At 41.5% G+C, this 22,880-nt stretch overlaps 1 protein-coding gene across 5 annotated transcripts in view; it reads right to left on the reverse strand.

The window, feature by feature from the left end:
• The window catches only part of efna5a (ephrin-A5a), a 147,757-nt gene that overhangs the window by 12,966 nt on the left and 111,911 nt on the right, over positions 1-22,880 (reverse strand). For all 5 annotated transcript variants that reach the window (XR_009655746.1, XR_009655747.1, XM_060935935.1 and 2 more), the window contains exon 2: positions 18,639-18,931. Coding sequence is in view for 3 of the 5 variants with exons in the window: in XM_060935935.1 (XP_060791918.1) it covers positions 18,639-18,931 (293 nt within the window). In the remaining 2 variants the exon portion in view is untranslated. The remainder of the gene's footprint in view (positions 1-18,638; positions 18,932-22,880) is intronic.

A 22,880-nucleotide genomic window follows, 5' to 3' on the forward strand; every position in this document is an offset into this window, starting at 1 on the left:
TAATTGTTTACATGCATACAATTTATGTTGACTGGCTTGAAGTCAAATACTGTGTCTTGGTCATAATTAACACGGACAAAATGCTTTTAAACACCCATGTGTGGGACATTTTCACTGCCTCTGACCTTTTTAACCTCTATTCGCTGAACATGATCTTTCCACCTGCCTCTAAATCTTGATTGGCTACTACATACATCAACACCTGCTACTTAAAGTCCTACTGAGTGCTAATAACACCGACAGCTGCAGATGACAGCTGATAAACACCACACCTGTTTGAGAAAGATCAGTACTGACGATACAAATGACCTCCATTCAGTCAATGCCACTGATTTTGGAGTCAGATCTACAATGTCTTTCCAGTCACTATCTGGTTTTCAATATGCTTACTAACGAATCTCAGTTTTACAAGAAGAAGAACTTTATTCATCACACACTTGTGAAATTCCTCTCTGTATTTAACCCATCTGAAGCAGTGAACACACATGCACGTGAGCAATGAGCACACACACATACCGTATTTTCTGGACTATAAACCGCTACTTTTTTCCTAGGTTTTGAACCATGCGGCTTATACAAAGGTGCGGCTATTCTGTGGATTTTTCTTCCACCGCTAGGGGCGCTCTAACCAGAAGTAGAATAAAAAATAAGATAGACGAAAAATCAATGCAAAGAAAAATTAGCAGATCTTTAGCAGATAGAACACGCACGACAAATTACTAACTGGTAATTATTTTCAAATCCAGCGAAGATGATTAAAGTGACTTGTGGTTTCAAACACAGGAGAAATGAAGGTAAATAAATACCGGTTATTTTCTCTTGGTTCTGTTCCGTTTTAATCAGCAAAGTTGCTGCCGTGTTAAAAGGCACTGTTCGGAAAGAATCTGTTCAGGTACATACATGTACATTTACAGTACAAAATCGTTCTGTACATGCAGTAAATATCTAATTTTTCAACATAGATATCTGCGGCTTATAGCCCGGTGCGGCTTGTATATCTTTTTTAAATTTTTTTTTAAAAAATAGAGCGGATGCGGCTTATATACAGGTGCGCTCTATAGTCCAGAAAATACAGTATATATCCAGAGCAGTGGGCAGCCATGCTATCAGCACCAAGGGAGCAGTTGGGAGTTAGATGCCTCACTCAAGGGCACCTCAGTCCAAGGCCATCCCATATTAACCTAACCACATGTCTTTGACTTGTCCACTGTGGGGGGAAACCAGAGCACTCAGAGAAAACCCACGCAGACACAGGGAGAACATGCAAACTCCACACAGAAATGCCCCCACCAGCTGCTGGGCTCAAACCCAGAACCTTCCTGCTGTGAGGCGATCGTGCTAACCACTTACACTACCATGCCGCCATTTTTTTTTTTTTTTGGAAACTGCTTAGCAGAGGATGGTTTCGATCCAACAACCTCTGGGTTATGGATCTAGCACACTTCTGCTGCGCCACTCTGCTAACAAGTACATACAGTGCCTTGCAAAAGTATTCATACCCCTTGAAATTTTTCACATTTTTCCACCTTACAACCGCGAACTTAAAAGTTTTTTATTGAGATTTTATGTAATAGACCAACACAGAGTAGCACATAATTGTGAAGTGAAACAAAAATGATAAATGGTCTTCAAAATTTTAAACAAATAAAAATCTGAAAAATGTGGTGTATTCAGCCCCCCTGCGTCAATACTTTGTAGAGCCACCTTTTGCTGCAATTACAGCTGCAAGTCTTTTGTGGTATGTCTCTACCAGCTTTGCACATCCAGACACTGAAATTTTTGCCCATTCTTCTTTGCAAAATAGCTCAAGCTCAGCTGGATTGGATGGAGAGCGTCTGTGAACAGCAACTTTCAAGTCTTGCCACAGATGCTCAATGGGATTTAGGTCTGGACTTTGACTGGGCCATTCTAACACATGAATATTCTTTGATCTAAACCATTCCATTGTAGCTCTGGCTGTATGTTTAGGGTCATTGTCTTGCTGGAAGGTGAATCTCCTTCCCAGTCTCAAGTCTTTTGCAGCCTCCAACAGGTTTTCTTCCAGGATTGCCCTGTATTTAGCTTCATCCATCTTCCCATCAACTCTGACCAGCTTCCCTGTCCCTGCTGAAGAAAAGCATCCCCATAGCATGATGCTGCCACCACCATGTTTCGCAGTGGGGTTGGTGTGTGCAGGGTGATGAGCAATGTTAGTTTTCCGCCACACATAGTGCTTTGCATTTAGGCCAAAAAGTTCAAATTTGGTCTCATCTGACCAAAGCACCTTCTTCCACATGTTTGCTGTGTCCCCTAGATGGCTTCTTATGCCTGTCTTTCAACAATGGCTTTCTTCTTGCCACTCTTCCAAAAAGGTTAGATTTGTGGAGTGTACGACTTATAGTTGTCCTGTGCACAGATTCTCCCACCTGAGCTGTGGATTTCTGCAGCTCCTCCAGAGTGATCATGGGCCTCTTGGCTGCTTCTCTGACCAGTGCTCTCCTTGCTCGCTCTGTCAGTTTAGGTGGATGGCCATGTCTTGGTAGGTTTGCAGTTGTGCCATACTTTTTCCATTTTTGAATGATGGATTGAACAGTGCTTCTTGAGATGTTCAGAGCTTGGGATATTTTTTTATAACCTAACCCTGCTTTAAACTTCTCCAGAACTTTATCCCTGACTTATCTGGTGAGTTCTTTGGTCTTCATGATGCTGTTTGTTCTTCAGTGTTCTTTAACAAACTACTGAGGCCTTCACAGAACAAGTGTATTTATGCTGAGAGTAAATTACACACAGTAGGACTCTATTAACTAATTAGATGACTTCTGAAGGCAATTGATTGCACTGGATTGTATTTAGAGGTATCAGAGGACAGGGGGCTGAATACTAATGCACACCACATTTTTCTGTGGTTGGTAGAAGAGAGCAACTGGACTTGCTTGAAAAGTCTTGAAGACGTTTCACCTCTCATCCGAAAGGCATCCTCAGTTCTGTCTGTCTAATAGGGAGTATCAAGTATTTATCCTCTCATGGATCATCATAGAATCCGAATCAGAATGCTGATGGCTGCATTGTAGGTGGCTGATGACACCCACCTCTGTTCAGTGATGGTCGTTCCAGGTTGACAAAAATGAACGATCCTCTCTGGCTAAGATGTCTGCCAGTTTTCTGGAAGTCCTCTCATACTCCCGCACCAGTCGAAGGGATCTCATCCCAAAGTGCGTAGAAACATATCTGTGAAGATACTCAGTCATCCAGGTACATAGTAATCTGTGGTTGGTAGAAGAGAGCAACTGGACTTGCTTGAAAAGCAAGTCATACTCCCGACTGGTGCGGGAGTATGAGAGGACTTCCAGAAAACTGGCAAACTTTCAGATGAGAGGCGAAACGTCTTCAAGACTTTTCAAGCAAGTCCAGTTGCTCTCTTCTACCAACCACAGATTACTATGTACCTGGATGACTGAGTATCTTCACAGATATGTTTCTACCACATTTTTCAGATTTTCATTTGTTTAAAATTTTGAAGACCATTTATCATTTTCGTTTCACTTCACAATTATGTGCTACTCTGTGTTGGTCTATCACATAAAATCTCAATAAAAAAACTTTTAAATTTGTGGTTGTAAGGTGGAAAAATGTGAAAAAGTTCAAGGGGTATGAATACTTTTGTAAGGCACTGTACATTAGACATCTTTACAAGTAAAAATCTACAACATAATACAGCATTCTCCATATAGAGTATTCATATAACTGATAATTCAATACAACATTAGATTATATTGTCAATAGCACAGAATATTCATCTTTAGATTGATACTATGAATAGTTTGACTGATACTTATGAAGATCATAAGCCCTATTCAGATGGGATTCATTTCATTGAGTGATGTCTGTAATAACACTTTTACACATTTTCTCTGTGATAAACCTGTCTAGATAGCAACTGAATTTACATAGGAGGGTATGGGTCTGCTTTTTTTTTTTTTTTGTTTACAAACCCAGAATATTGTGTCACACATGATCACTGCATTTATTTATTTGGCAGTTTAATGTTGGATAATTAAAGAAGCCATACAACTGCTCATTCATTTATTTCCAAAATGAATTGCTTGGATTGTTTTCTAAAACTAAATGTTGCATGATATTAACATGAAATGAATGGCATATAAAATGGCTTTATACCTTTAGCTGTCATGAGTATAGCACTTTTAATCAGCCTTTGTGATCATGTTCTTCTTGTAGACACTTATTTTCGTTCTCCTGCTAATGGACTCCCAGTATAGGCAATATGGATAGGAAGTTATACCTATTGAGGTATTTCACTCACGTGACCAAGTCATGTGATGCTGCCATTTTGGACGGCACGGCTCGAATCAGTTTGAATGCGAGGAAGGCGACAAACAAAAAACATAAAAGATAAAGGAGCGAGATGCAGAAAACACCTTCACTATCCAGTGATGTAGGGCATTTACAGGGCGAGCAGAGGGAGAGGTATTTGCAAAAATTGAGGTTAGCAGGCTTAGAGAACGACGTTTACTTGCTTCCACCAGGATTGTTCACTGACGTACGGAAGTACACGAAGCCCTCGTCTTTACCTGACTTCGGCCCACATGATCTGTATACCTATGTCTTTAAAAACCCATCGCCATACACAGGTATTGATCTGAAAGCGTATAAGAGTTTGGATGCCTACTAATATTTTGTGTCAGGCTGGGTAACATGCCTACATCAGTGGGTCGTCCCTGGAGCCGGTGGTAGCCATCTGATTACAGCTAAGGTTTGTTCACATTTTCATTTACTTTCGGTCCTCAGGATAAACAAAATGTTATTAAATGTCATTGAAATAACTTCTTAGTCTGTTGAGACATGGCCCGTTATAAATTTGCTGTTACCAGGCAATGACCAAGAACTGTATTATTAGGGTCGGTGTAGTTGTAGCAGTGTATTAGCAACTAGCTGTTAGCACTAGCTAATGTCAACAACATCGTAGCTGGTATGTTACTGTAGCAATGTTTACGTTCAGTCATTTGGATGACTGTTAAAACCTTTCAGTCTCAAGTTTTTCCTTTACTGGATTTACTAGTTTACTGAGCTAGCGCGCTCGGCCGAGCCGGGAGCCATCGCGCGCTCGGCCGAGCCGGGAGCCATCGCGCGCTCCCCGGCCGAGCCGGGAGCCATCGCGCGCTCCCCGGCCGAGCCGGGAGCCATCGCGCGCTCCCCGGCCGAGCCGGGAGCCATCGCGCGCTCCCCGGCCGAGCCGGGAGCCATCGCGCGCTCTCCGGCCGAGCCGGGAGCCATCGCGCGCTAGCTCAGTAAACTAGTAAATCCAGTAAAGGAAAAACTTGAGACTGAAAGGTTTTAACAGTCATCCAAATGAATGAACGTAAATATTGCTACAGTAACATACTAGCTACTGTTGTTGACATTAGCTAGTTTGCCGTCCAAAATGGTGGACACCGGGGCGTCACGTGACCCTGTGACGTCAGGTGAAATACCTCAATACCAAGTAAGTTGTTGGGAGAGCCCTCAAGCATGAAGACATGGCTGATGGAGAATGAAGTTACAATTTAACTTTATTACCATTTATGTTACTTTCAGTTTTTGTATACAATTGCCCCTGAAAATGCTGGGAGACACGGCCCTGAGGATGATGCGATACCAAAATGTCATAATAAAGTGTGAAATGATACCAAAAACACAAAGGCAATTCTAGTTTTCCAAGATGGCTGCTTCTATAATGTTCCAGTACTGAGTTATATGATGAAGAAGATTCATTTGTGTTTATAGATGACAATAAATCCCTTACTGGATCAACCACAAATCAGCTGGATGTGGTTTGAGATGGATATTTACTAAAAGATGGACTTCTATTGCTGAAAAAGCAAACTTCAGGCACCAAAGAAAGTTTGGGCTGACTGAAAACATGTGGGCTAAAAAAGAAAATTCAACAAACTGACCAATTAGGAATACATGTATGAGCTAGTTTTTTTTGTCCAAAAGTCTATTTGCATCTGAACTGTAGACATTTTGTTAATCCTTGAAGCCGGTGTATATTCCCAGAATGCAGTGCATTGCTGCCAGCTCTGACCCCCATGATTCTCTGCTGTGTGGGGTCTCCAGCTGCTCTTAATCTTCCTGCTGTCTCCCCTTTCATCCTTCCTTCCATACTGTGGGAAGAGGATGGGTTAAATCAAAGTACTTATGTTCTGTTTACAGGGACACACTGGGGGTTTGTAAACCCTTACTTGTGTCCCCCACAAGCATATTTACTTTTTTTTTTTTGCCTTTTGCCTCATGCCTAGAGTCTAGTCCCATTCTGAGCAGAAGCCCAGCTCTTATTGGAAACATCCCAGACAAAAGTTGGCACGGCTCTGGGCAGGTCCAGCACTGCCTTCTATTTATTACCATCTTTTACTACTTCTACAGTATGCACTGAGTCTTTCTTTAGTTACAAAATGTCACTGGTTATTTAGCCCAAATTATTTCCTTAAATTTTTCATTCCTTTTTTAAGTGGTATCTGTTATGCTTACAGAGGAATGACAGACCCCTAGCACCTTCATTTGCCTTTCAGAATCTGCAGTAGTGAAAAAGAACAGCTATCAACATTCCAGTCCATACTGCATTAAAATAATTATGTGGGTGGTGCATAAAAGGCACTTGAGTCCATTCGATCACTGAAATTATGCATTTGTTAGCCTGGATCATGTAACTTATCTCACTTTGCAGGTTCAGACACAACTCCAGACAAGACTAACCCAGACTCAGAGGACTCAAGGCCACTGCATGCTGCCAAATCCTGAGCAGCTTCTTCATGTCTCCAGATGCACATAGCAGACATTACATCCGAAGCATAGCCATGCATCCACACTTAAGATGGGTAAACCTTGTAGACACTACTATTTCAACTATTAGCTCAGACAAGATGAAACCCTGAGGTCTGATAAGTGACAGGAAGATAAGATTGATCCCCATCTGTTAGATAAGGTGCCCTGCTGTCTTCTGTTCCACCACATTCTTATGCTCCGAGAGCACAACATAAAGTTAAACATCGTCCCTCATTAAAGCACAGCATTTCCACATTAAATCTGAGTAATCAGTAGAAATGTGAGAGGATTTTAACATAATAGTGCACAGGTTCTTTTGAAGCAAGCTCATATCAGGCAGACAGTGCCACCATCAGCTCCCTCGTCCTTCCCCTACTCCACCCCTAATATAACATAGGAGGGTGGAGAGAGACAAAAAAACCTCCCTTGAAATTGGATTTCTATCCTCCCAGATTAAGATCAGACTTCCACCCATACCATATTGGAAAAACATGCTGCCCTAAGCCATTCAGGAATCAAGAGTTCGACCGCAACCATCGGAACATGGTCACTTTTGACCCCGGAGGGGCTGGCCCTCTGATCCCTACTGATCGCTTCCTGAGCAGGCCAGGCCTGTGACTGACAGCTCTGAGGCTGAGTGTGTCACCCTGAGGCTCTGCGAAAGCGACCTCTCACTTGCAGTAATTAACCATCACAGGCTGTAACAAAGGCACACTGTGTAGCTCATGCAGACACACAGACACGTAAATCCAAATAACCAAAAAGGACATAAACAAATTCACAGCTATAAGACATCAAGCAGCACTTCAGCTTACAAAATACAATAAAAATAGACAAAAGGTTACAAACTGTAACTATTAAGTTATTATCGCTGGTCTGATTTAGCATTAAATTGGCAAGCTACATTAAATATGCAGATAAATTACTACTTACGATGATGAAAAATGTAGCTCACACTGACTCGTCCATATCAAATAAAACCATTAAGCAAAGTTTATTGAAACACACTAAATTAAAACAGAGAAATGTTGCTAGCTAAACTGTGGCTGCAATTGAAATGGGGAAAATGCTGCCTCAAGAGCATGTGTAACAAGACCATGAGTCATCAACGACTATTCAAAACTCAGTGAACTCTCATTTCCTGTCTTCTAAGATGCCTTCAAATTGCCCCAATTGAAGGCATCATCGATGTTTCTTTGATGGTGCCTATTACCCATAAATCTGTGTGGCAGCCCCGTCAAGCAATGGAAATTAAAAAAAAAAAAAAGGCGGGCAAAGCTTTTGAAAAGCGACTTCATATACAAATAAAAATTTGGGGGCTTTTGTCACTTAGATTTTTGAAAAGTAAATGAGAAAAACATTGTACTATCTTACAGTGGTGCTTAAAAGTATGTGAACCCTTTAGAATTGTCTATATTTCTGCATAAATATGACCTAAAACATCATCAGATTTTCACACAAGTCCTAAAAGTAGATAAAGAGAACCCAGTTAAACAAATGAGACAAAAATATTATACTTGGTCATTTATTGGTGAAATTAGAGTCAGGTGTTTTCAATCAATGGGATGACAATCAGGTGTTGATGCTCATCAGGCTGAAAAAGGTTACAAAACCATCTTTAAAGAGTTTGAACTCCACCAATCCACAGTCAGACAGATTGTGTACAAATGGAGGAAATTCAAGACCATTGTTACCCTCCCCAGAAGTGGTCAACCAACAAAGATCACTCCAAGAGCAAGGCATGTAATAGTCGCCGAGGTCACAAAGGAGCCCAGGGTAACTTCTAAGCAACTGAAGGCCTCTCTCACATTGGCTAATGTTAATGTTCATGAGTCCACCATCAGAACACTGAACAACAATGGTGTGCATGGCAGGGTTGCAAGGAGAAAGCCACTGCTCTCCAAAAAGAACATTGCTGCTCATCTGCAGTTTGCTAAAGATCACATGGACAAGCCAGAAGTCTATTGGAAAAATGTTTTGTGGATGGATGAGACCAAAATAGAACTTTTTGGTTTAAATGAGAAGCATTATGTTTGGAGAAAGGAAAACACTGCATTCCAGCATAAGAACCTTATCTCATCTGTGAAACATGGTGGTGGTAGTATCATGGTTTGGGCCTGTTTTGCTGCATCTGGGCCAGGACGGCTTGCCATCATTGATGGAACAATGAATTCTGAATTATACCAGCAAATTCTAAAGGAATATGTCAGGACATCTGTCCATGAACTGAATCTCAAGAGAAGGTGGGTCATGCAGCAAGACAACGACCCTAAGCACACAAATTGTTCTATCAAAGAATGGTTAAAGAAGAATAAAGTTAATGTTTTGGAATGGCCAAGTCAAAGTCCTTACCTTAATCCGATCAAAATGTTGTGGAAGGACCTGAAGTGAGCAGTTCATGTGAGGAAACGCACCAACATCCCAGAGTTGAAGCTGATCTGTACGGACAAATGGGCTAAATTTCCTCCAAGCCAGTGTGCAGGACTGATCAACAGTTACCGGAAACGTTTAGTTGCAGTTATTGCTATACAAGGGAGTCACATCAGATACTGAAAGCAAAGGTTCACATACTTTTGCCACTCACAGATATGTAATATTGGATCATTTTCCTCAATAAATAAATGACCAAGTATCATCTTTTTGCATCATTTGTTTAATTGTGTTCTCTTTATCTACTTTTAAGACTTGTGTGAAAATCTGATGATGTTTTAGGTCATATTTATGCAGAAATATAGAAAATTATAAAGGGTTCACAAACTTTCAAGCACCACTGTATAACCCTGTAACAATAACCAACTAAATTTGCTTGATATGATTTGTGAGTGGGCGGCACGGTGGTGTAGTGGTTAGCGCTGTCGCCTCACAGCAAGAAGGTCCAGGTTCGAGCCCCGTGGCCGGTGAGGGCCTTTCTGTGCGGAGTTTGCATGTTCTCCCCATGTCCGAGTGGGTTTCCTCCGGGTGCTCCGGTTTCCCCCACAGTTCAAAGACATGCAGGTTAGGTTAACTGGTGACTCTAAATTGACCGTAGGTGTGAATGTGAGTGTGAATGGTTGTCTGTGTCTATGTGTCAGCCCTGTGATGACCTGGCGACTTGTCCAGGGTGTACCCCGCCTTTCGCCCGTAGTCAGCTGGGATAGGCTCCAGCTTGCCTGCGACCCTGTAGAACAGGATAAAGCGGCTAGAGATAATGAGATGAGATGATTTGTGAGGTATCTGTTAGCCAACTAGTTAAAAGTATGTTTAGTTACATCGAGTGCTGACATTATATGTTACCATAAATGCTATTCTAAAAAAGTAATTCGAAACAAACATCCTTTGAAGATGCCAATAAATCAGAAAATGTAGTTGGCTAAATTATATTAACCCAGAAATGGAAGCAGCTAACTACAAATTTCATGAGGAATGTGGCATCCATGACTTATGTCACCTCTTCTGACAGTTACAAATATGAATCAATAGAAGCTTCCTATTCTTTTTTTTCCCAAAATGTCACAAATGTTGGGTGAATTTGAACTGAGCAAATGCACTCATTCTTACATTTGTTCCCTTCAGTATACAGTGTAGCTACAGTACTTTAATACATTTTAAGGGAATTGTTCAATACATATAGTTTAACAGAGAAGTCGGGCTCTATAAATTGTAAATATTTGCTTTAACTAGGCAGCATGATGGTGTAGTGGTTAGCACTGTTGCCTCACAGCAAGAAGGTTCTGGGTTCGAGCCCAGTGGCCGACAGGGGCCTTTCTGTGTGGAGTTTGCATGTTGTCTGTGTGGGATTCCTCTGGGTGCTCTGGTTTCCCCCACAGTCCAAAGACATGCAGGATAGGCTAATTGGTGGCTCTTAATTGACCGTGAGTGTAAATGATTGTGTGTCTATTGGCCCTTTTCCACTACCCTTTTTCAGCTCACTTCAGCCCGACACGGCTCGCGTTTCGACTACCTCAGAACAGCACGACTCAGCTCGCTTCAGCCCTGCTTAGCACCCAAAACTCGCACGGTTTTGGAGTGGGGCTGAAGCGAGCCAAACCGAGCTGAGTGAGGCTGGGGGCGTGAGCAGACACTCCCCTGTGCACTGATTGATGAGGGGGAGTGTCCTCACATGCCCACACACGCCCCGCGAGCACGCTGGGATCTGTAAACACCGTAAACCCGGAAGAATAATAATTACGAATTACGAGAATTTCTGAAGCCTTATGCGCCTCGCCTCATCTATATGCTCTTGCCAGTATCTGTTGGCATTGTCGGTGACAACAAGCCACAGCACCAAGACCAGCAACACTAACGACTCCATGTCCTCCATGTTTATTGTTTACTATCCGGGTCGTGAGACTACCGCTTAAAAGATCACTGATGTCACTGTTTGCGCCGCTTAACGACATCACGTGACGTCCACCCACTTTCGCTAACTCCACCCAATGTGTCCACCCACTTCCAGCCAGCATGGTTCAGCGCGGTTGTAGTCGAAATGCAACTCCAACAGCCCCACTCAGCTCGACTCAGCCCAACTCAGCACGGCACGGCTCAGCCCGACTCAGCCGCGTTTGTAGTGGAAAAGCGGCATATGTGTCAGCCCTGTGATGATCTGGTGACTTGTCCAGGGTGTACCCTGCCTCTTGCCCATAGTCAGCTGGGATAGACTCCAGCATGCTCATGACCCTGCACAGGATAAATGGTTACGGATAATGGTTGGATGGATGCTTTAACTACTTGCATACCATTTGATGTAACCATCTGTGATACACAATATCCATGTCATATTAATGCAGGCGGATAATAGAATAATTCTGATATTTGATGATGCAGTTATTATATTTTGACAAAGTTAAAGTTCAATGTTTTCAACTATTCTTTGTGCTAACACTAATAGCATAGTTATAGCCCATTTGAGGGCCAAGACAATTTTGCTTAATTAAACGTTAATGTTAAATCTTATACAAATGAATATCTGAAAATTACTGGATATTATCATAAGATCATCTTAATCCTGATATCAATGCATTATTATGGGAATATGTACATAATTAATAACAACTAATAGCTTTGCTATTTACAGTAATCCAATTGTCCAAAACCATTTAGTTCACACACTTTTGGTTTTACAAACAATTCTGAAGTGTTTGCCGCTGATACGATCTGCTTGACTGCAATCTAAGCAGATGCTTTCTGCTTGAAATTAAATTCCCTGCTATGTGGGTGTATTATTACCTTAACACTCCACTGTACACTCCAGTATGAGCCAAAAAATGCCTGACTGCTGACAGATTGTTTGTTATTTCATCCTCCCTTTGGTTGCATCTGTAGGTCGGAGTAACTGGCTATTTGTTAAAGTGAGTCCGCAACTGTTGAGTCATAAAACTGAGTCACACAGGAAAGAGCTGTGGGCTGTGCATATTCTCTCACTGCATATTCCTGTAAAACCTTCCGATTACCTGACAGCTCCAACATTTCATCTGGTTACATATCCTAATGTTCTGACTAAAAAGTCTCAGGATAATGAGCTCCATTTTACATCATGGCAATTCTTTTCATACATGGCCATGTTAAAAAAAAAACACTGATCTGCTGTGATCTCACACCTAATCACTGTTTACTGTGTATTTCTCTCCTTCTCTCTGTTCATTTTACATGCCACAAAAACAACTGCAATGTTTTGACGTACCCACATGATCTGTCAGCTCATCAGGATGAATCATGCTAATTCCAAATCTCTTGTGTGCACCAGCATAAATGAAGCTATCTCCAGAGCCAGAGCTGTCCAGGCAGTCAGACCATTCCTGCGTCTTATTTTGTCTTCCGCCTCTTGCTCTACAGGGATCTGACTCCAGTTGTAAAAACATGGGTTTAGATGCTTGTTTTTAAGAGGCCTCTTGCGAGCCTGCGAAAGCTGAAACTTTGAGGCCTTAACAAAGACCCCTTACAGGAAAGACAGTTTTCCATCAGGGTTCATGTTTTTGTTTCAGTCTGTTTAGTCAGGATTGCTGAAGCACAAACTTTTTCTCCCTGCTTGAAATCAGTTGCTTATCTCCAAATTTACCCATGTACTATGAGGTCATGACTGATGGATTATAAAACACACAAAACAGTCCAAAAATGTATCAGTTCAGAAAATCAGATTCTGTTGTGAAAATGTTACAACGTTGGAACATTTCTGATAAAAAATTATATAATAAAATACATTAAACCTGGTGCTTTTTTAATTTTAGAAATTAAAAAAGAGATGCCTCAATATGCATATAGAATCATTTTACTACACAACAAAACATGATGTTACTATATATAGGTTACTTTCTCTTTAAAATTATTACCGAAATAAAATAAATTACCAAATTTCATTACCAAAATTCATTACCAGTATTACCAAAATTACTATAAATTAATTTTATGATGACAAAAATTCCTCATAATTCACCAAAAATACCAAAATGGAAAAAACATTAAATGTGCATCCTATTACAAATAAGTTTTAAATATATATAGACTTTATTTTCAGAAGGTTAATAAGCCAGTTTACCCTACACTAATCTCATACTGGGCCTTCAAACTATCCAGCCTTGGGACCGGCATTATGTATGCACTGTCTTGTACAACCCCAATGGCTGGGAATTTTTTACCTAATCTGCATGTCTTTGAAATACGATAGTATTTTTATTATAAGGTTACAATAAACAAACTATAAGTTTATTAAACCTTGTAGACAGTTTTAGTAGTTTCAAATAATTTGAAATAATTTTGTTAATTTTAAAGCGAGATGGCCTTTCAGTTTCATAAAATCTGTGAAATTTAGTTCCCTCTGAAATTTGGTCATATGTTTACCTCCGCCAAGGAGGTTATATTTTCGGTAGTGTTGGTTTGTTTGTTTGTTGGTTTGTCTGTTAGCAGCATTACAGAAAAAGTTATGAACGGATTGCTCTGAAATTTTTTCCAGAGGTGTGACTGGGCACAAGTAACAATCCATTAAATTTTGGCAGTGATCCGGATCACTGTCTGGATCCCGGAATTCTTTAAAGGATTCTTGGAGGAGGTCTGCGTTCTCCGAGTGCTTTTCTAGTTATTTCTGTAATATCTAAAAAAAAAAAACCAGGCCATTCTGTGGCTGGGAAGTTATTTAATTTGAGGGGATTCCCTAGCAAATAATGTGCATGAAATCACTTTCTTCGCATAGTCAAGGAGACAGAGGAAGCCTGTGTGTGCATGTGCAGGTTCACCTTTGACCATGCACTGACAGTTACATGATTTTGTCGCTTAACGAACAGCTGATCACACCGAGGTGCTTGTTGACTGTTGGTATTTATTACTTTGGTCCATCATTTCCTTTCCTTTGCAACATAACGTTTTCCATTACCGTAGTCGGTCTTTCACATTTCATTCGCACACTCACATCCTCTGTTTTTCTCTTCCATTTCAAATTTGTATCCCACAATGCCTTGCACGAACAGGGAAAGCCCACCACATGATGCATGATGTGGTATCTTTAATTGGGTCATGTTGAAGCAGGAAAAAATACCAGAGAATTTAGGGTCACATGGCCTTAAATTAATTTATTGTTCTATTTTAAAAAAAAATAAAAATTGGAAGTCTGTGATTCGAATTCAGTAGCTTTCGGTCCAATAAACAAAAATAACTGGGTGTCAGGGAAAATTATTTTTCTGACCTACACTTGAAAAATCTGAAAGTCAGTCTACCTTTATGCATTTACTTCTAGAAAGAATAAAATAAGACAAGTAAAAGCTAGAAATTAGTAATAAATGTCTAATAGGATTAACAATTTGGTTTATGGGGACTGTACGGTGGTGTAGTGGTTAGCACTGTCGCCTCACAGCAAGAAGGTCCTGGGTTCGAGGCCGGCGAGGGCCTTTCTGTGTGGAGTTTGCATGCTCTCCCTGTGTCCGCGTGGGTTTCCTCCGGGTGTTCCGGTTTCCCCCACAGTCCAAAGGCATACAGGTTAGGCTAATTGGTGGCTCTAAATTAACTGTAGGTGTGAATGTGAGCGTGAATGGTTGTCTGTGTCTATGTGTTAGCCCTGCGATGACCTGGCAACTTGTCCAGGGTGCCTCTCGCCCATAGGCTACATCCACACGACAACGGCAACGAGATTTTATTAAAAAAAATATCACGTCCACATGGGCAACAGATCAGTAAAATATCAGGTACATATGGCAACACAACGCTTGCTGAAAATGATGCAATACACAATGCCACACCTCAACTTGTGTACTAGATCCCTTACCTACATGTCTATTCAAACAGATAATACCTGAAATAATTGAACCGCTTCTAAAAATAATAAATTCTTCTCTCACGATTGGCTATGTACCCAAATCCTTTAAACTAGCAGTTATCAAACCCTTGATTAAAAAACCTGACCCTGATCCCTGTCAGCTGTCCAATTATAGGCCAATATCAAACCTCCCCTTTATCTCCAAGATCCTTGAAAAAGCTGTGGCACAGCAGTTATGCTCATATTTACATAGGAATAACATCCATGAAATGTATCAGTCAGGATTTAGACCTCATCATAGCACAGAGACAGCACTGGTTAAAATAGTAAACGACCTACTGTTGGCGTCTGATCAGGGCTGTGTCTCGCTACTTGTGTTGCTTGACCTTAGTGCAGCATTTGATACCATTGATCATTCCATTCTTCTGGATAGACTAGAAAATGTTGTGGGAGTTAAGGGAATGGCCCTCTCCTGGCTCAGGTCTTATCTAACTGATCGTTATCAGTATGTTGATATAAATGGTGATATTTCTAGACGTACCGAGGTAAAGTTTGGTGTTCCACAAGGTTCTGTCTTGGGTCCACTGCTTTTTTCTCTATATATGTTACCTCTGGGTGATATTATTCGTAAACATTGTATTAGTTTCCACTGTTATGCTGATGACACACAGTTGTATGTCTCTGCAAAACCTGATGAGAGACACCAGCTTAATAGAATTGAGGAATGTGTTAAGGACATTAGACACTGGATGCTTATTAATTTCCTTCTGCTTAACTCTGACAAGACTCAAGTACTTGTGCTAGGACCACATACAGCTAGAAGTAAGTTTTCTGATTACACAGTGACTCTGGATGGCCTTTCTGTTTCTTCACATGCAGCAGTAAAAGACCTCGGAGTGATTATTGACCCCAGTCTTTCAGTCGAAACTCACATTGATAACATCACCTGGATAGCTTTCTTTCATCTCAGAAATATTGCAAAGATAAGAAATTTAATGTCATTGCATGACGCAGAAAAACTAGTCCATGCTTTCGTTACCTCCAGGTTGGATTATTGTAATGCCTTACTGTCTGGATGTTCCAATAAGTGCATAAATAAGCTCCAGTTAGTTCAAAATGCAGCAGCAAGAGTCCTTACTAGAACTAGAAAATATGACCACATCATGCCTGTCTTATCCACACTGCATTGGCTCCCAATCAAGTTTCGTATTGATTATAAAATACTACTATTGACCTTTAAAGCACTAAATGGTCTCGCACCACAGTACCTGAGTGAACTTCTGCTCCTCTATGACCCGCCACGCCTACTTAGATCAAAAGGTGCAGGCTATCTGCTGGTACCTCGTATAGTGAAGGCTACATCAGGGGGCAGAGCCTTTTCTTACAAAGCCCCACAGTTATGGAACAGCCTTCCAAGTAATGTTCGGGAATCAGACACAGTCTCAGCATTTAAGTCTAGGCTGAAAACATATCTGTTTAGTCAAGCCTTTTGTTAATGGTGTTTATGAGGTAAAGGTGTAGATCTAGAGGGTCCTCAGACATAGAGTGTTTTGGTAAACTGGGATGTATGGATGCTGTCAGTCCCCACTCGCTTGCTCACTCGAGTTTGTTGACGGTGTAGTGGCTGGCTGCTTTATGTCCTGGGGCTCCCTCATGCCTGTGTTACCTTCTGGCTCTCTCCTTTTAGTTATGCTGTCATAGTTAGTTGCCGGAGTCCCTGCTTGTACTCGGTGCAATATGTATACTGCTCCTACTTATTCCGGTGACATTGGTCATACCTAACAACCTGCGTTTTCTTTCCCTCCCCTCCACCCCAAATCTGTCCCTCTGAGTTACATGGAGTCAACAGGAAATCTTTTGGTGGAGAGGGTGGAGACCTCGACTGGCTATCGTAGCCTGCAGGGAATCGGCCGTCAGACTTCTGTCGCATGTCCCAGACCCGGTAAAATGTAACTGAATTGTCTTGGCCAGCCCTAAGGGTCCCATCTGCATCTCATCATTGCTGAGGAGTGTGCTCCCATCACCCAATCAAGCATCCAGCCAGAGCAGGTCATGATATATTTTTTACCATATTAACATGCCATTGTTGTGTGTTATGCCTGATGTCAAGACTCTCGTCTCTGCGAGCCTACCACACAGATTTAATACTTGTCATTTTTAGGGCATACCTAACAACATGTGTTTTCTTTCTCTCCCCCCCCAATCTGTCCCTCTGAGTTCCATGTTGGTCCTGGGATTGAGATGCTGGCCTCTTCTGCCCCTCGGACCTGCTTGATCCATCCTGGTGCCCTGTGTCTGGTCGGAGTTTTATCGCATTGCTCCTGTGAAGGACGGCCCCATGAGGACAATTGAGGGTTATACCTGGAGGATGTTCTGGACTCTTACAGTAATGCTTTTATGGCTGAGGACTAAAGTTGTCTTGCTAACTTTAGGACTGCAGTTATCATGAACAGTTTTTCACTCAAGTTTCCATCAATGAAGAGTTATAACATCAACGAAACTGTCCTCATGTTAAAACTGTTAATATTATAGTCAGGCTGTCTGTTGTTGCCCAAATGAGGATGGGTTCCCTTTTGAGTCTGGTTCCTCTCGAGGTTTCTTCCTCATGTCGTCTGAGGGAGTTTTTCCTAGGCCACCGTCGCCAGAGGCTTGCTCATTGGGGATAGATTAGGGATAAAATTAGCTCATGTTTTAAGTCATTCAAATTCTGTAAAGCTGCTTAGCGACAATGTTTATTGTTAAAAGCGCTATACAAATAAACTTGACTTGACTAGTCATGTGGTTGTGACGTCATCGTAAACAAATCCGTTCTACTCATCCAGATGACTTCACAATGGCGCCGTTGCCAGATTTTTCCACTCTGGAACCCGTTCTCAAAAAATATTGTTTTGGGGCACCCAAAACGCCGGTGCCGTGTGGATGCCAGGCCAAAATGATAAACAATTTTATCAGATTCACCTGAATCCGTTGCCGTGTGGACAGGGCCATAGTCAGCTGGGATAGGCTCCAGCTTGCCTGTGACCCTGTAGGACAGGATAAGTGGCTACAGATAATGGATGGATGGAATTTGGTTTATGGTAATCTTATAATAAGAAATAGCTAATACATTTGGCTGTATTATATGCAAGAGTTTCACTTGATGTAATTTTTTTCCAATGCTACTTTTTATAGTGCTACTGTTGCACACTTGGCTGTAACCTTTGTACATTTTGTTTGCTTGTTTGTTTTTTCCCACTTTTTCATTCATCTTCAGTAACTTCTTTATCTTGGTCAGAGTTATGGCAGATCTGGAGCCCACCCCTGGAACACTGGTTATGAGGCTGGAATACAAGCCTCAAAGGATGGGATGTCTGTCTTTTGCATTACATCATGCTCACACTTATTCACACACTCACACAGACAAGGGGAGAACATGTGAAACGCCATACAAGGATTGAACCAGAGACCCTGGATCTATGAGACAGCAATGCTACTCTGGTTTTAATTACAAAAGAATATTTCTTATAAGTACATACCTAGATTATTTTCATGAATGAAAAGTGAAAACTTTCATTAATGATAATAATCAGGATATGTAGCTGTATTTTTTGGTTTATGTGGTTTAGTTCTTGACTATACTCACATATATAGTAGTATTCTCTGCCTGGTCGGAACTCGAAACCCAGTGAGAATGGTGTGAAAAGCTGAAACTTCTCAGAGAACTTGAGTGGCCCGTTGGGAGAGTAGGGCCGATTGCACTCCCAGCGTTTGAAGCCCGTCGCTGTGTGGTCGCAGGAGCTGTAGCCATCATAGTTGACCATGTACAGCATGTAGCGCTCAGTCCTCTCTTCTGGCACAGAGTCCATGTAGTGGGGACAGTAGACGTCCAGGTAATCATTGATGCACACATCAAGGTGGTAGTCACCTCTGTAAAATCTGCGAAAAGTGAATAAGGGACATACATTTAAAATCCACTGCTAGAAGAGAGAGAGTGGAAGATAAATCTTATATAAAGATTTATATACATCATGAAGGAATCTAAAACATGTGTGGTGATGATGAGTGGTGAAATGAATAATGTTATCCTTAACATTGGAGGTTTAAAAAGTCTTAAAATTATGAGGCTTTTAAAGGCAAAATATGACAAATTGAATAATGACACTCAGAGGAACTTCAGATACAAGAATGATGTGCATTCCATATGCTGAACCAGCCTGCTACTCCAAGACTTACATCTTGTTTACTGTGGAAATAAAAGAACGAAGCAGGATTTTCGGGGGGTGGCCTGGTGGGGTGAGACATGTGAACGAAGAACAAGGAAGCATTTTAAAAACATGTACTCCCCAAGGCACCATATAAGGTTGCAGCAGAGTTGAACTGGGTCAGGTCTCACAGCTAAACTCCGCTTACAGCATGGGATCATGTGCTAGTGCCTGGGCATGCATGAGGAAACAATGTGAGATGGAGGTGTTTTGTAGCTTGGAGCGATGCGTCAGAGCATTGGCTGATTTTAAATCCAGTAAGAGAACCTCCAGTAAACAGACAACCAGCAGCGACCCTGAAGCTCACAACTAATGTGAGGTTAATGCTGAGATCCCGCTGTGGACAGCAGCTCTGCTGGTGCATCAGTGCAAAGATTTCCCCTCATTAGATACAATAAAAAGACCACTGAGCCCAGATGGAGCTCAAGAGTACTTGGATTATCATTATGTGGATTTCAAATGCAACACTGGAATACTGATTGTGCCTGCTGTTTGTGAGAGTGTACGAATGTGTTTCTCAAACTCATTATGCATAAAACTTGTGGAACTACATTCAAGAACCATTATTCACCAGGATGCTACTTCATCCTACTAAAAGCAAAAACTAGGCTAAGAAAAAATATTGTCTCTTTCAACTTCAGTGCTTTTTATTGCCCATACTTTTTTCCACATCATGCATATGTATTTCACTAAACATAACAAGGTCCTGCTTATGACAGACCAGTAGGTATGTTTAGATTTTTAGTTTCTTTGTTGCTGTTCCATCCATCATGGGTCACTGATATTGAAAAGTCAGCCATTTCCTTGGCCAAATCATTAATGTCTTACATTTCCTGAAAGGGTGATTCTGCTCAAGGCAGGCACTGATGAGACATCATCAACATCAGTCTCAGAGCCTCGAAACAGCTCTGCTGACTAAACTGGTGTACATTACACCTATGCAGCGATTTGCATCCTGGGAAACGTTGCTTTAACCAATCAATACCCCAATCAGAGCTTCAGATTAGAGTGGCACATGATCTCAGTCAAAGCACCCAGCTATCCATTTGTCCATCAGTGTTTCTTTGAGGCTGTCACACCAGATTATATAGAACAAGCCCCAAAAGGTCCTTTTGCTCTAGGATATTAGGTGACTGTCTTTTCTGGGTCACTGAGGCAAGGGTTTAAGTAAAAAAAAAAATCACAGAAAACAAACAACAAAGGATTATTCTGCTCTTTGCGCCACACAGCCCAAAGCAAAAAGATGGACCTGTCATATATCAGAAAATCAATAAACCGGAGGATTAAGGTTGTCACATTGCAACATTTTCATCATCACACTGAGGCACCCATTACTTCTGTTATATGCCTTCAGTGACCATAAGATGTGCTCTGGTGATTCCTGAAGAGAACCAACCCAATTAAACTACAGAAACAAAACAAACAACTCATCAACATGACACTAATTCATTTCTCTATTCATTTGTTGAAGAGTGATGATGCCAGCTGGTCAATAAAGCACACAATGCAATTGTAATTTGTCACTAAGATGGAAAAAAGTGCCCATCTATCACTGCTACTTAACACAAATACAGAAACCTAACAAAGCATTTACATGATGCTTAACCCCTTTATTCCTACATATCTATCTCTGTGACCTGGGTAGGACCGGTGACGACCGGGGCAAGCTACGATCTAAAGAAAGGCAGAGGACTGGTTGTGAAAGCTCTCCTGGTGTTTTCATGATTGAAAATGGGTCACCACAAGTTCAGCTTCCTGACATTCAACAATGGATTGAAAAATGGCAGCAGTACTTGAGACTGTTGGAAAGAACCAGTGTTCCGACTTCAGTGGGTACAATAAATTTTATTAGATGTTTAAAAACATTCAAAATGGCATACTCTTTTACTGTACTGCAACATTACATATGACTCAAAGTTAAAGCCAAGAAAAATGCAATAAAGTGGTGGAGAAAGGAAGAAAAGAAAGGAAATCCTTAATTTTGGAATTGAAGTAGTATGAATAATATGCAAACTATAATGCTTCAGACCTAGCCATAATAAGAAAGCAGGAGAAAAGCTGATCATCACTCAGCAATCTGTGATACAGCTGTGATGAGTGCTGAATGTTCAGACCTTCAGCCCACCTGCTCTCACTCAATAAGTGCTTAAGCTCCCAGGCCTCTAGAGGGAGCTCTTTAGATGATTACTGACAGCGCTCCCTTGGGTCCAGGTCAGCTAAGCCTTTGGCCTGGTGGCCCTTTCAGAGCCACAGATGGAGGGCCTCCATCTCACATTACAGCTCCCTGAGCAGGCCTAGAGCGATCTTGCACAGTTGGCCCATCATTCACCCAGCGGACGCAGCGGCACATCTTCCAGTGCTTCACATATCACTCATCCTCTGCTTCCAAACAAATGTCTGTCCAGAAGCATTAACGTTACACCCACACAATAGTCTGCCAGAGCTCCGTGCTGGGTGTACTTGGCAAAAGCCTCAAAAGGCAGATGAAGGTGGAGGGAAAAAATTGAATAAATAAGACAGCTCCCTTGTTCTATGCATTTCCCATGGAACAAAGACTTATTCTTGGAATTCTATGCACAGAGACAAGAAATATTGCTCTTTACATGAAAAACACACTGATGTGTCTGCATTTGAATTGTGAAAAAAGGACTACATCAGAGATTGGATAAATCTTTCATGGCTGTCTAACAGAGATAGGGAGACGAAATAAGTATAGCATTAACATTAACATTCATTTATTTGGCAGATGCTTTTATTCAAAGTGACATTGAGCTTAGGCAGACTGCAAACCAAGCAGAGAGCTGAACAGCTGAGGATCCAGCTATGGGTCTCTGGCAATTCTGAGATTCAAACAAACAACTCCAAGGGCTGAACAGTAGCAGTATTTGGGCTTAAATTCATGACCTTAGGGGCCCAATACCTCAGTGGGAGTTCTGGGATTTGAATTTACAATCTCTAGAGCCAATAGATCTTTAGCTGTCACAGAATTCCCTTTGACCTCACGTTTTTTGGTTACTAGCACAAAACCTTGAGGTACCTGTTGATCTCTTATCTTGATGGGGGGAAGGATAGTGTGAGTGTGTGGGAATGGATCTATCAGTCCTGGTGAGATTCGTGTGTGTTTTACATGCACAATATACAGAAGGTATTCCGAATGGTGTGGGTAAAGCTGGCCATTCTCATGTCACCATGATTAGCAATGAGTGTGTGCCACAGCATGGTGAGTGTCACTTATCACCTCCCCGCCCAGCAGGGCTGTGTCACTCCCATCTTGGTTAGCCCTCAGAGCTGACAACCAACACACGCCAACCCATGCAACTATGACAGCTGACCTTCACGCACAGTTTCCATGGTGCTGTGTCACAATGTTAAGCTCACAATGAACAAAATAGCTTGTTCACAGTCTGCAAAGCTTGAGTTTTTCCTTAGCTTTCTGCCCTTTTGAAATGATGCACTGCACTAAAATTTAAAACACACACACACACACACACACACACACACACACACACACACACACACACACACACACACAAAACCCCCCAACTTATTACCTAGAGTGGCACAATCTGAGTAAGAAGCACCTCAGTGCTCTATCAATCTCTAGTAACTAGATAGAGTGCCTG

This window comes from Neoarius graeffei, chromosome 12 (assembly GCF_027579695.1).
Source record: "Neoarius graeffei isolate fNeoGra1 chromosome 12, fNeoGra1.pri, whole genome shotgun sequence".
Taxonomy (NCBI): domain Eukaryota; kingdom Metazoa; phylum Chordata; class Actinopteri; order Siluriformes; family Ariidae; genus Neoarius; species Neoarius graeffei.